General features: G+C 38.1%; 1 protein-coding gene across 4 annotated transcripts in view; it reads left to right on the forward strand.

Moving 5' to 3' along the window:
• The window catches only part of PC (pyruvate carboxylase), a 2,844,646-nt gene that overhangs the window by 552,851 nt on the left and 2,276,196 nt on the right, over positions 1-15,599 (forward strand). For all 4 annotated transcript variants that reach the window (XM_044073797.1, XM_044073795.1, XM_044073794.1 and 1 more), the window contains exon 7: positions 3,202-3,353. In XM_044073797.1, the coding sequence (XP_043929732.1) occupies positions 3,202-3,353 (152 nt within the window). The remainder of the gene's footprint in view (positions 1-3,201; positions 3,354-15,599) is intronic.

The following is a 15,599-nucleotide window of genomic DNA, read 5'->3' on the forward strand; positions in this document are numbered from 1 at the left end:
AAATATGATACAGTTATACAAATTCAAGTATAAAAGGTGCAGTTTTTACAGCATCTCACAATGTATGTCTGTATTTTAACTTGACTCTTGGAACTATTTTTTTTCTCAAAAACATGGCAAATAAAAATGGTTTAAAAATCCATTTTGATAAGTAATATTGATTTTAAATTAGTAAAGCATTAATCCTTTTAAACACACAAAAATATTTTTCCTAAATGAAATAACTCCCTCCAGGGTGGACTGAAAAAAGTATTTGCCCGTTTCATGTACTAGCCAAGTTAGTGGGTGTTATGTTATTTCTCTGTAATGTGCACCTTGAAGTGCATTGTTTCTTATTTACCATCTAATTTAACTAGCAGTCAAAAATTTAAATGAAAGGGAAGTTTCTTTTCGCTCTGTAACTAGAAAATTATGAAATCTGGTCACTTTGTTCATGCTGGTATTTTGTCCCCTAATACAGAAAGAGCTAAGACTACTGAAAATCTCCTGTTAGTATATAATATTTTGAACAGATAAGGTATGGTAGTATGTCTGTAAAAAAACAGTTCTGTAACAGGTGCACTACAATTTATCTCAGAAATAGTACTTCTACGATGGACTTCATGGTCATATCTGCTAGCAGACCCCAGACCATTTATTTCTGTTAACAGTGTCATACATTTTAGAAAACTACAATATATGTGCCAAAAATTAAATTAAAGAAAACTCCTTATCAGTATTGCCATGGAAACTGACTTTTTACTACTGCTGGCATACAAACAAATACCTGCAAATGTATGATTACAAAATACTAAGTGCACATTAAAGGTCAGGAGTAGCAAGATTTTATGTGGAAATGTGAATGCAATTATATCCAGAATAGCTACAGAAAAAAGATGGTTGACAATTTATGTTGTAGTGATAAGAAAATGTGAAACAGAAGTTTGGCAGGTTAAATGTCAGACTTTCTACAAAAAAGCAGTCTGCGTGAGAATTTTATTATCAGCAGACTACTTCAATAGAGGTGAAAGTAAATGCTTAACACAACTATAACCATAGAGGTGAAAGTAAGTGCTTAACACAGCTATAGCCATAGAGGTGAAAGTAAGTGCTTAACACAGCTATAGAGGTGAAAGTAAGTGCTTAACACAGCTATAGCCAATCGATATTTGAAGCTGTTGGATGTACTGTGGTCTTCATTTGCAGTAAATATGAGTGAGGACACCCAAATACAAATTTTGTCAGTGCATGTCTTTCCCCAGCTATAAATGACCATTATGCATTTTGTGATATGATCCTTGCAGCTCTGAATATCGTATAAAAAGGCTGCACAAAAACACCAACAAAATTATGCAAAGGTAACGTACACATAAGAGTCCGAGGTGAAGCAAGTTTACAGAATGTCAGCAGCATTCAGATCGTATCTGTAAAAGAAAGACAGAATGAACTTTTCAAAAAACTTCATCTTTGTGGCATACTTCTTTGGATTTATTGCGTTTAGCATTTTATGTTCAAAACAACACAATAAGTACAGCATTTTTATTTACTACATTTTACATTTGTTATCCAGGTAGGTGGGCTGGTCATAGTCTGGTCTCCTATTTTATTGTGTGTTTGACATATTCATCCTCACTGCCTTTATTAAGTCATATTTTTTTCAGTTTAAGGCATACTACTGATACTCTGCTTTCCAATCGATGACTGGCTACACACGCACACACACACACACACACACACACACACACACACACACACACACACACACACACACACACACACACACGTCTAACTGAGTCCCAAAGTCCAGTTCAGCTTCAGCAAAGTCCTTCCTTCCGTAAGAACAGCATCGCTAATCTCCCTAAGTCCAGTACACCATGCAGCTTCTGAGTTCAGTTTTAAAAAAAAAAGCCCCTCTGTTCCGAATTCAGTTTAAAAATAACCCTTTGCATGAGTTAAAAAATCTGTTTGTTTTGTTAAACGGTAATATTTTCCATGAGAAAACAGTACTGAGCCATTTTGGATAAACCATTTTGTTTTTTAAAATGCTTAATGCTTCAGTTTTTTCCAGGTATTGTTTATTCTTGATAATACATAATGCTAAATCTGAATGTACAAAAATCACTTTTGTTTACTTGTTGAAAATGTTTTGCCACTGAACTGTAGAAATTGCTGTTGTGAACCTTAAGAGCCCTTAGATATGCACTTTAAAATGCCTTGATGGTAATACCAGTGTAGAAAATACAACCACAACTAATACTGCAAATCACCCCTGCTAATTATATATACCCATTCTGAAATCATACAACAATGGGGTAAAGGCAAATACCCTTAACCTGCTGAAACGCAATCTCATACAGAAAGCTGCCAGCAAAACTACCATTAAAAAGAACTTCCACTCATATGAACATTATCTTTTTTTTTTAAATCCCTAAAAAGATCGAAATGTTGACAGTGTAAACATTAACAGTTTATATGCATCTTGAAGCAACCTGTTCTCATGCAAAACTCAAATTTAAAAAAAAAATAGCAGGAAACATGTTTTCTTTTGCAGCATTAAAGCCTTCCCACCCCAATTCCCCCCTGGTAATTATATGTACTAAAAACAGGATTCCACAATATCAAAGAAAGGGCACAAAGATATTTTAGGCCAAAAGCAGTGCTCCCACGCACTAACAGAGAGAGAGAGTGAGAGAAAGAGATACAGATATAAATATATATATATATATATATATATATATATATATATATATATATATATATAAAGAAATCATAGATTATCAGGGCAGAACAGTGTGGCTGTCAAGATTACCATAGCTTAATTGGCTGCAGTAGTGACTCGTTATGCTCATTCAGTACACATCAGCCAGAGTGGACATGGGGGAATGCTGTCAGAGGGGTACATGTATTAACGGTGAACATAAACTGCAGTTTAATACAGAGGGTTAATGATGTGACTTTATTAATCACCTTACCTTAGTTTCCTTGGTGTTATGCTTGTGTTTTGTGTGACTGTGTGCACACACATAACTATATCCACATTCTGTGGCTCCTATGTAAAGAAATATTGTGTTTAATATCTTATTAGGTCAACAAATGAACAAGTAAATTATGATAACACAGCCTGAAGGCATATATTTTTGCAGTACTTGTTCAGCATGTCTCTCAAAAGTAGTCCAGTCTGTCTAACCTGTTGGCCACTAAAAAATGCACTTTCTACTGCAGGTGACAAATATGGAAATGTGGTACATTTGTATGAACGTGACTGTTCTATCCAGAGGCGACACCAGAAAGTTGTTGAGATTGCCCCAGCATCCCAACTGGATCCCCAGCTTCGAGACAGATTAACGGCAGATGCTGTCAAGCTAGCAAAGCAGGTAAGTCATGGGGAAGATTAAATGAATGCATGTGTGCAAAAAAGTGTAGTGTATGAGTACTTTGATGGATTCACTGGAAACTTGGGTAATTGTGTTGTCTGGAGGACTACATTGGATGGATACAGGGAGATGTATTGGCAGCTCTGTTTAAATGCTTCGAGCTGGCCTGGCTTAAATGATGAAATTTCTATTGTGTGTCTGCTGAAATTAAAGGCATTGGTGAGGTAAAGTTAATTCATATTTAGTTTTTACTATCAAGAAATGTCCTATATGAATGATATTTAAAAACTTACATTGTCTTTTCCCTGTGTACATTTAGACGGGTTGATTTTTGCAGCTAATGCTAATTGACTGTCGGAAGCAATACAGTATTTTTTGAGGGTTTTTTTTTTGGGGGGGGGGGTGGGCCTGGTAGGTATCCATTCCTGTTAAATGTAACAAAAAATTTAGTTTTTCAATTTTTCGTGACTTTTGAATCTAAACCTTTGTCTAGATATGAAGTTTTCTATGTAGGTTTTTAGGAATAGTTATTTTATTTTATGAATGAAGCAAATATAAAGTAATATAAAATATAAAACGTTGTGTGCAGATGTTACCCAGGCAGTTCCAAATGGTGCTAAATCAAACAGCACAGTGTAGAAGGAGCGAAGCCTTGTCTCTTCAGACCAAAAAACAAAACTGCTTCACATAAATGCAAAATCCAAGTAAAATGTCCTTCAAAGTAAATACAGAGAGAAACTGTTGACTGCAGTTTATTATAAAACCTAAAAACAGGTGAGCGCTTTCGCTTTCCAGCTTTTTCAAACCATAATGCACTCCTAAAAAAGTCATACTTTATATACTATCATATAATTAATTAAACAATTAACTTAGTCTAATAAATATCTTAAAAAGACATACACATATTAAATGCATTATTTACTTTCTGTAGAATTGTTATGCTTAGCAGCAGTGAAACTGAGATAGTATATTAAGCTATAAATATGCCTTAAAACATGAACATAAAAGGAAAAATAATATAAAAACAAAGATATATGAATTATAAAAATTTATCCAAGAGACAAAACATCAGAGCTAAGAGAACAAACATACATGAATTAAAACACAATATGTTAGTACTTAAACCTTCTTTTCTTTAGTTTCGGTTTTAATGGAATATTGTCATTCAGTCCTGGAAAATTATGAGCCTGTAATTTAATGATCCAGTCTGCTTCTAATTCCTCTGTCCTATTTCTGATATCTCCTGCTCTAAGGGTAGGTATGTTGACATGCAGAATCAAAAGTCTAAATTCATGTTTTGGACCTGCTTTCAATACTTGCTTAGATAATGCATTCACTTCAGACTTGATCTTTATCTGATATATATGTTCTCTGATTCTATGTTTTAATTTTCGATCTGTTTTACCCACATAGAATGCATAGCATTCTGTGCACGTAGCAAGGTAAACCAGGTGTTCTGTGTTACATGTTCCATACACTGTAAAAGTATACATTTTTGATGTTATAGGATCTATAAACATATTGGTAGTATTAACATACCTACAGAAGTTGCAATTACCACACTTTAATGTCCCTTTAGAGCTTCTTTTTATAGGTACTTTTGTACTTGAGGAACATAGCAGTCTGTGTAAATTCTTCCTATTTTTAAAAATGTATCTTGGTTGGTCTCCTACTAATTCCTTAATGTTTGGATTTATAGTCAATATACCCCAATGTTTACTCAGAACATCTCTTATCAGATTAATGTCTTCTGTGTAATAGAGGGATATTTTCTGATGTTTTTCGTGACTTCTCCTATATGATTTCTGCTGTCCACTATAGTATTCTCTGCCTCTTTTTGAAAAATATGGGCAAGCCTGATTTTCCCTGTCTCCATTGACTTTGTCAAAACATTCAACCTAGTTATGGCAGTATGGGAAGAGGAGAATCTTTTTTTGTTAAACAAGTTCATCCAAAATGTTCGTTTTTACAGGAGATTCGTGGATGATTTGTTTTTTCTTTGGGATGGCTCTATAGATGATTTGAATGAGTTCTTTTTGGAAATTAATGCATTGGTACCCTTCCTTAAATTTACTATGACATTCTCCCATGACAATATTGCTTTCTTAGACATATTACTACAGCGTTTGAATGATGGCCAGTTTAACACTGGAGTATTTAGGAAGGCATGCTATAAGAATACCTTATTAAATAGAAAAAGTATGCACCCTAAACATGTCTTCAATAATATTGTTCGAGGACAGGCGGTTAGAGTTTCAAGGTTAAACCCCACACAAAATCAATATGAAATTGAGTTGAGTAAATTAAATGATAGGTTAATAGTACGAGGTTATAAGGATACAGAAATTGATGAATGTTTTGACAAAGTCAATGGAGACAGGGAAAATCAGGCTTGCCCATATTTTTCAAAAAGAGGCAGAGAATATTATAGTGGACAGCAGAAATCAGATGGAAGTCACGAAAAACATCAGAAAATATCCCTCTATTACACAGAAGACATTAATCTGATAAGAGATGTTCTGAGTAAACATTGGGGTATATTGACTATAAATCCAAACATTAAGGAATTAGTAGGAGACCAACCAAGATACATTTTTAAAAATAGGAAGAATTTACACAGACTGCTATGTTCCTCAAGTACAAAAGTACCTATAAAAAGAAGCTCTAAAGGGACATTAAAGTGTGGTAATTGCAACTTCTGTAGGTATGTAGGTATGTTAATAATACCAATGTGTTTATACATCCTATAACATCAAAAATGTATACTTTTACAGTGTATGGAACATGTAACACAGAACACCTGGTTTACCTTGCTACGTGCACAGAATGCTATGCATTCTATGTGGGTAAAACAGATAGAAAATTAAAACATAGAATCAGAGAACATATATATCGGATAAAGATTAAGTCTGAAGTGAATGCATTATCTAAGCACGTATTGAAAGCAGGTCCAAAACATGAATTTAGATTTTTGATTCTGCATGTCAACATACCTACCCTTAGAGCAGGAGATATCAGAAATAGGACAGAGGAATTAGAAGCAGACTGGATCATTAAATTACAGGCTCATAATTTTCCAGGACTGAATGACAATATTCCATTAAAACCGAAACTAAAGAAAAGAAGGTTTAAGTACTAACATATTGTGTTTTAATTCATGTATGTTTGTTCTCTTAGCTCTGATGTTTTGTCTCTTGGATAAATTTATATAATTCATATAATATCTTTGTTTTTATATTATTTTTCCTTTTATGTTCATGTTTTAAGGCATATTTATAGCTTAATATACTATCTCAGTTTCACTGCTGCTAATTCTACAGAAAGTAAATAATGCATTTAATATGTGTATGTCTTTTTAAGATATTTATTAGACTAAGTTAATTGTTTAATTAATTATATGATGGTATATAAAGTATGACTTTTTTAGGAGTGCATTATGGTTTGAAAAAGCTGGAAAGCGAAAGCGCTCACCTGTTTTTAGGTTTTATAGTCAACAGTTTCTCTCTGTATTTACTTTGAAGGACATTTTACTTGGATTTTGGATTTATGTGAAGCAGTTTTGTTTTTTGGTCTGAAGAGACAAGGCTTCGCTCCTTCTACACTGTGCTGTTTGATTTAGCACCATTTGGAACTGCCTGGGTAACATCTGCACACAACGTTTTATATTTTATATTCTTTTATGGACTTGTTTCAGTTGTGCAGAGGTTTTTGTTTCATTGTGGTGTTTTGTTTTATTTTCTACAAATATAAAGTAATATATATTGTTTGTTTCCTGCAAAAATAGGTTTGTTGTCATACCATTTATTTGTTTTGTGTGGTGAGAATTGGTTGTTAAAAGCAATGTGCTTTGTCAGCTTACTAACCCTTTCAAGATTTTTGATTGGCTGTTGGTAACAATAGAGTATTTTAATTTGCTGATGTTTCCTGTGGACTTGGTAGGTATTAGCCCTTTTTTTAAAATTAATAAGATGTTGTTTATAAATTTTTATAATGTGGTTATCGATTTTAAAATACTGTTTAGATCTGATTTCTAAATATAGCTTTCAAGGAATGTTTTTTCCGTGAATGTAACAGATACCATGTAATACCAGCTTTTACTGCCTAAAGGGGTTTGATGTTTTTACCAGTTAATGGTTTTGTTTAATAAGCATTGGTTGTTGAAAGCAATGGGGTATACCGATAAGATTATCCTGTAGGGCTTAGCAGTCGCATGATTTCCTTACTGGATAAAAAATGTTATTTAAACTTTCTGAAGTTGTATGTTTTTTATCTGAAGAATTTTTTTATTAAAAACTAAATCGCTTATCCTAGGAGAGATTTGTAGTCTTGTTTAATATGACATGGTCAGAGTCTCCACATTTAGCATTTCTGTTGAGTAAAACTGAGATAGGCTTTACTCCAGATGAACATGTTTGCAAGGCTGTAATTATTATTATTATTATTAGCATTACTGTTATTATCATTATTATTCATCTGATCGAACAAGGTGAGTTGTAGAATGTTTCTAGAATACATGGAAGGGATCCAGAATAGTCCTGGCATAGGTGGTTGTCTTCCTAAATATGAATCTGAATATTATTGATTTGACTACAGTTAAATGATGAAGACTTCACACCCGAAAAGTAATTCCCCTGGTATATGCATACGTTATACAAAAGTAAGTAGATGTAGTGGAATAAAATGGATGAAGAAGTATTGTATCTCAAAACGTCTGTATCCCCATTTATTTCAAGATGTCACCCAAACTGCTTTGTGTGATTAATGCAGGATTTATATTTGGCATGCTGATTACTTTGTCTGGTCTGTGGTTGCATTTTTTATTATAAGCTCTTACTGTATAATCAAGTTTGACTGGTGATTGATGGCTGTCAAGTTCAGAATATCAACTTCAAATCACTGAAGGTGGCTGCTGTAAAAAGGCCTTTCTCCATGTTACTGCAAGGAATCTGTGACACTGTATGTAGTGTGAGGGGGTGCTAAAACTGTTTTCAAACCCTGTTTAGGTGAAAGTAATCCAAATATGTGCACCCACCTAAGAAATATTTAACATTAAAAAGGACCAATCCTAGTACTGAAATTTCCTGCATCTCAGCAGTAACCTTACCTTTTCTGCTACAGTTCAAATTGTCCTTCTAGGTCTGCTTTTTATGCTGTTTAGCCTAGCCTGTCAGACGGAAACACAGTTCAAGGCAGCCTAGTTTACTTTCTGACCTTCAACGTGGCACTGATGCGCTTAAGTAATACAGTGACATTACAATGACTTCTAGTTAATTGAATGAAACCATTTGTTTCTGTCTGTCAGCAGTTTTGCGATACTAGGTGAAGATTAATGGTTTTCATTGGATTCTTGGTGTACTTTTTGTAAAATAAAGTTTTAGGATATTTGGCTGAAGTGTACTTGCCCAAATGTATTTCAGATGATAAATCTTAATTTCAGGTTGATTAGAGCAGATTTTTATAAAATGCAGTTTTACTGGAGAGGCTGTAATCCTCCTGCAGTCATATAAACCATAGTCAAATCTTGAGTCTCTATAGCTTGGGGTAAGAAGAAATACCCTTTACACTGACTCCTCCAGGACAAAAGTAAATCATTGTTGATGAATGGTTTGCAGTAGCATGATTCTATTAAATGTTCCACAATCAACTTAACTGTTCGCAGGACACATTTGTAAATATCTGCAGTCTGCTGCTTTGATCATTCACTCAGAAAGGCATGTAGAATCATTTGAAATAAACTTCAAATTGAAAATCCAGGATGCTTAACTGCATTCACCCGTAGACTGCTAATTAATCAGCAGATGTTCCTTGTTGGATTCACTGTTGCAGTGCAATTCCTTCTCCATGAAAATTAGCTACAGGTGGAAGTTTTTCTTATCTGACTTCCAGAGCGCTTGGGCCTCCTCAGAACAGATCTGGTTTTCTCCCCTACTCTGAAGTTTTGTTTGCATGCTTAAAGAAAGGGCAAGCATACTGTGCCATCTTCAGTCCTTTTACTCCATAAGTACTCCATTGTATAGTCTGTCAGTCCCTTTCAGGTAATTTCACTGTGGTAAGAACCATTTAGAATTGCACTGTTGAGATTTGATTGTTTAGTTCAGTATCTGTGAATTTTGAATTTGGGTTGTTTGTCCAGAGTTCCATGATGTCCCTGAATAAAATGCACAGTTGTGCTTGTGAAAATGCAGATTAAAGTTCATCCAAAATATTTTGATCTGCGGGTCATTAACTAACTATAGGAGATCTGTGATTTGTCTTCCCCATAAAAAGACTATGACCCTTAATAGGAAAATACTCCATAGTAGGGTCAGAAACCTCACTATGTTGCTTGAGCACAAAAAGAGGCTTTGGCTCAGGCACCCACCATTTTAGGTGGAAGGAGGTCCTCCAGAGTTACAAAAAGAAATCTCTTCTGAAAGAAAAAAAAAACAGCGAAAGATGGACAGCCCTAAAAAGGCTGTGGTTTAAGATCAGTGAAGTAGAAACAGCATATGGGACCATATATCAATCCTGCAGAAGTCCTGAGGATGTATCAATTTGTTCACCTTGTTCTCTCATGTACACCTTCTGCTCTTCCTTTGGAGGCAGGCAGTGACATTGTAACTGCTGTCAGTACCCAAGTAATTGGGTCAAGTGTTTGAGACCGCCAGACTTGACTTCCTAGTGTGTAACCATTACATTTTCAGACTGCATCATCTGGTGGGCTGTTTCCTGCACCATTTCCCAGCCATCCTGATAAGAGGCTAAAGAAGACTGAACTTTTCTGAAGCTTTCCACCCTCTTCGGCAGGATGACCATCTCCTGTTTCTGATAGAGGCCAGGTTTCTAGCTTCTTGTTGATGTTCATCGTGTTTCACTGTTGCAGTCATTACACTTGGGTTATCCTACTGGCAGGCTACCCGCAGTCTGCCTGAATTCCAAAGTCCTGGTCCGGCATCGGTTGCTGTCGCCTCTTCCCTGACGTCAGTGCACCAGGGGTATAAAAGATGCAGCCGATGCCATTTTCTTCAGTCTTTCTTGCCGCACGGTGCTCGAAGCAAAAGCAGATCGCAAGTGCCGGTTGGTCAACTCCTGAGATTTTCAAATTTGAATTTCAGATCCGAAGTCTTCAATAAAGCTAAGTACCCCATTGGGGAAACTTTTTCTTGCTCCAGACCGATGTCAGTAAAAGTTAATAATTGTATTTCTTGTGGGAAGCAAATACCTCATAAGGAATTTCATTCTTACTGTATTCCTTGCCTAGGCTCTGACCACGACGTTGCTAGTTGTCGGTTTTGCGCTAGATTCAACCAACGCACTATTAAGCGTCGGTTCGATTTTGCTTTACACTACTTTGGCTGAAGGTTTAACTATATAATGCCGTTGGAACAGCTGACGACCGGAGTTTATAAGAAGCACAAGGACAAACAAAAGGGCAGGCATCTGAGGTCCAAAACCGACGACGAAGCTTCTTCTAGGCCAGTCGCCGGTTCACCGGTGCTGAGTGAGGCGCTTTCGCAGCCCCTGACACCTGCTACCTCAGAGCCACAGGCCGCCTCTGACTCCCATGTGGAGACAACTAGGCCTCTGGAAACTCAAGGTACTGGGCCTACGGAAACTATTCCCTCAGATGGGTCCGGAGCCGCTGAGCAGGCATCGGCTTCTGAGGGTGTTTTCAGACCTTCACAGCTTACTATTAAGACCAAGGCAAAGTCCAGAACACCTTTAAAGACAATGAAACAAGTACAGCATTCACCTGAACAGTCATTCATGCCAAAGAAACAGATGCTTAAAATGGCCGAGGACCTAATTACTCTGATCAGGGATTCCCATCCCCCTCCTGATAAAATGCCTAGGCAAGATACTGACTGATTCCTCTGACCAGGTTTCTATTTCCTCTGATTCCTCTTCAGAATAGGGATATTCTCTTCCTTCCTATGAGGACTCTGACGCTGAAGAATCTATCCCTTCAGCCTCTCCTCCTGAGGATTACTCTTTTGGGGAAACCCTGCACACCATGAGGGAGCATTTCCATTGGGAGAGCCACGATTATTCAGAATCCAAGAAAAGGCTCAGATACTTTATTTTACTGCCTCAGCAAAGGCCCCTTGCTATTTCCCCTGTACTAGATATTGTTCATGATGTATTTTCTGAATCCAGTTTGTCTCCTGATTCTTTACCCCCTGCTCCAGTTAAGCCAGATAGGTCTACAGAGTCCCAGATTCTCATAAATATATTTACAAAAACCCTGCTGCTGATCCAGAAACAATTTCTCAGGGTCCCATAGGAGTCAAGGCTTCTACTGCAAAAAACCCTGTTCCATCTGATAGGGATTCTAGGGCACTGGACAGATGGGGGAAAAAAGTTTACACCTCTGCTACTTTAGCTGTAAGGGCTTTAAACTGCCAGTTTCACATGCTTAAATATCAACAATACCTAATGTCTTTGCTAAAACAGAAAATGCTTACAAGCTCAGAATGTTCTGAAAATAAGGAAATGCAGGATTTATTGCATGCAGCTGAACAAGTGGGAAAGCATACTTTGCAATGTGGTTTTGATTCATTAGAGGCTTCTTGCAGAGCCGCAGTTACAGGTTCTGTCATTCAAAGGCATGCTTGGTTAAAAGAAGAAAGTTTACCTGATCATGTTAAAGCAAAATTGTTGGATGCTCCATTACAACATGATACTTTGTTTGGTGTTAAGGCAGAAGAGGTGTTAAAGAAAATGGAGGATAAAGCAAAATCAATGCAGACAGTAAAGGATTTCTTACAGGTACAGCCACCCAGATTTAGCAGGAACTGGCCTTCTAAAAATTGGTCCTTTCCAGTGTCAGACAGGCCACAAAGAGGCAGATACAGACGCCCAAGAGGCAGATCTCAGACCCAAGGCTCATACAGACATAAGCAATGGGGTGCTTCAGCCCCCAAAGGCAGAGAAGACAAATCACAACCTTATAGGAAACAGTCCCAATGACTTTCCTCTACCAATGCCAAGCTCTTACCTTTTGGAAGCTCCCTTGGGGGAAAACTAGAACTTTTCTCACAAAATTGGCATATGATCACCCAGGACAAATGGCTACTGAATATTGTTTCCCAGGGTTACAGGTTCCATTTTCACACCCTACCAAGGTCAAAAGGTATGCCAGACATGCCATACAATCAATGGGCAGAGGCAAAAAAGCAAATTTCTGCTCTCTGGGACATGAGGGCTATCCAAAAAGTACCACAGCAAGAGCAGGGACAAGGATTTTACTCAAGAATTTTCTTGGTACCCAGAAAGGACAAAGCTTGTAGACCAGTACTGGACCTGTCTACTCTAAATACTTTCCTGGACGTTCCAAAATTCAAAATGTTGACACTGCAACAACTTCTACCCATGCTGGGCAAGAGGGCTTGGCTAGTTACCTTGGACCTCAAAGAGGCATACCTGCATGTCCCAATCAGACAATCTTGCAGAAGATACCTCAGATTCATAGCTGGCTCACTGCATTACCAATTCTCTGCACTGCTCTTTGGCTTATCTACTGTGCCCAGGGTCTTCAGAAAATGCCTGGCACCAGTAATTGCATTTTGCAGACAAAAAGGAATTCAAATATATCCCTACTTGGACGACTGCCTTGTTCAAGCGGACAGCAAGGACATTCTACTAAAGCATCTGGCGTTTGTAAAAAGATTGCTAATTTGCCTAGGGTACACAGTAAATGAAAATAAATCAAAACTAGTGGCCTCTCAAGATAATATTCCTAGGTGCAAGCTTAAATACAACTGCCCAGATGGCTTATCTCACGCCAGACAAACAAAGGCAACTGACTCATTACTTTCAAATGATGGCAACAAAGACCTAGCTACCTGCAAGAAAAATTCTGCAGGCTTTGGGCTTCATGGCATCCTGCATCCTGCTAATTCCATATGCAAGACTGCATATGAGGAAGCTACAATGGTATCTAAAAAGTGTTTGGACTCAACATTGCCACAGCCTGGAAATAATAATTACTCTCATTCCCTGCCTGCAACAAGAGTTTTGATGGTGGGCACTGGCCTCTCACCACAACAAGGGACATCCTTTCACTTTACCCACAGCCAGGCAGACACTAACAACAGATGCATCGGATTATGCCTGGGGAGCACACATGGCAGGAAAATGTATACAGGCAAGTGGCCCACAGACCAAATGCATCTTCATATCAATCAAAAAGAGATGCTAGCTGTCCAGAATGCCCTGACAGCCTTTAAGGACCTACTACATCCTGGACAACTATTACTAAAGACGGACAATACTACAGTCATGTGGTACATAAACAAGCAAGGGGGCACACATTCCTACCTCCTCTGCAGGCAAGCCATGACTTTGTGGAACACAGCACTGGCCTATCAAGTACATCTACAGGCACAATTCCTGCCAGGAAAGAAAAATACTCTGGCAGACGAACTAAGCAGAAACCCCATGGACCCTCACGAGTGGAAACTAGATCCACAAGTCTTCAGCATGATAGCAAAGAAATGGGGATGCCCAGACATAGATCTATTTGCCTCCCCTCACAACTGCCAACTACAGAGATTCTGCACAAGGACTTATGACTCGCAAGCATGGAAGGTGGATGCTCCATCATTAAGCTGGAAAAGCCTAACAGTTTATGCCTATCCACCGCTACCTCTACTCCCCAAGGTACTCCTAAAATTCAGACAAGAGAAGCCAAAAATTATTCTGATTGCCCCAGACTGGCCACGCCAGCACTGGTACCCAATCCTAAAGAACTTGTCTCAAGGGCCAGCCTGGACTTTACCTCAAATTCCTCATCAGCTGACCCAACAAAACAATCAGATCCTGCACAGCCAACTCAGAACCTTAAGTCTGGCTGCATGGTGAATAATATAGCCACTCAGAACACACTTCTCTCTAAAACAGTTATGAATGTCATTTTGGAAGCCAGGAGGCCCAGCACCAGGAAATCTTATGCAGAAAAATGGAAGAGATTCTGTGCTTGGAACCAGTCACGAGGACTTGAACCACATGTTCCTAATATTCCTCAGATTTTACAATACCTAACTGAGATGATGGACAAAGGCCTATCCTTCTCATCAGTTAAGATCCATGCCTCTGCCATTTCAGCTCATTACAATACGGAGCCTATTTTCTCTCATCCAATACTAAGACAGTACCTCAGAGGGGCAAAAAACATAGGACCCCCAAGGAGAGCACCAATACCAAAATGGGACCTCAACTTTGTCTTGGAAAAGCTCACACTGCCTCCTTTTGAGCCAGCTAATGCAGCTGAGATAAAATTCTTATCATGGAAAACTGCTCTGCTCCTAGCAATTACTTCAGCAAAAAGAGTCTCAGAGTTACAGGCATTAATGGCAGTGGAACATTTTATCATTTTTCATCCGGACAGGGTTTCTCTAAGGACAAACCCAACATTTATGCCAAAAGTAGTATCCAGTGTGGCTCTTAACCAAACCATTAATTTGCCAACTTTTTATCCAAATCCCCAGAATAAAGGGGAGAGACTTCTGCACTCCTTGGACTTACACAGGCAGTTACGCTTTTACTTGGACAAAACAAAAGCTTTCAGGAAAAACTGAGCAACTTTTTGTGGCATACGCTGCAGGATCACAAGGCAAGGCTATTTCAAAGCAGACTATTTCAAAGTGGATAGGACACTGCATTCGTTTCTTCTATGCACAACATGGCAAATTGGTGCCTAAGAATATTAGGCCACATTCTACCAGGGCAGCAGCCTTTCTTGGAGGAGTACCAACCAAGAAAATTTTTGAGGCTGCAACTTGGAGTTTAGTGCACACTTTTACCAAGCACTATTACTTACCTCTTTACTCTAAATCCAGAGCTGGCTTTGCCACTGCAGTTCTGCAGGGCCTCATAGCCACTCCTAATCCTATTTAGGCCCAGCTGCCCAACCTCAGCTTTGGGATTCAACCCAAGTGTAATGACTGCAACAGTGAAACACGATGAACATAGTACAGTTGTGTACCTACCGTAAATGTAGATGTTAGAGTGTATTCACTGTTGCAGTCCAGGTTACCCTCCCACCATCCCCCTTTCATTGCTGGGACTTATCTGTACTTCTCTATTCTATACAACCTATGTGGTGTAAGGTAATGTTTATGTTAGTGCATGCTTTTTTATTTGCAAATTTTTAGCTTACCCTTTTGGGAGCACCTAACATTTGGGGCAAGAAAAACTGAAGAAAATGGCGTCGGCTGCATCTTTTATACCCCTGGCGCACTGACGTCAGGGAAGAGGCGACAGCAA

Source organism: Protopterus annectens, chromosome 6.part0 (assembly GCF_019279795.1).
Source record: "Protopterus annectens isolate FY-2018-M chromosome 6.part0, PAN1.0, whole genome shotgun sequence".
In the NCBI taxonomy this organism is placed as follows: Eukaryota; Metazoa; Chordata; order Ceratodontiformes; family Protopteridae; genus Protopterus; species Protopterus annectens.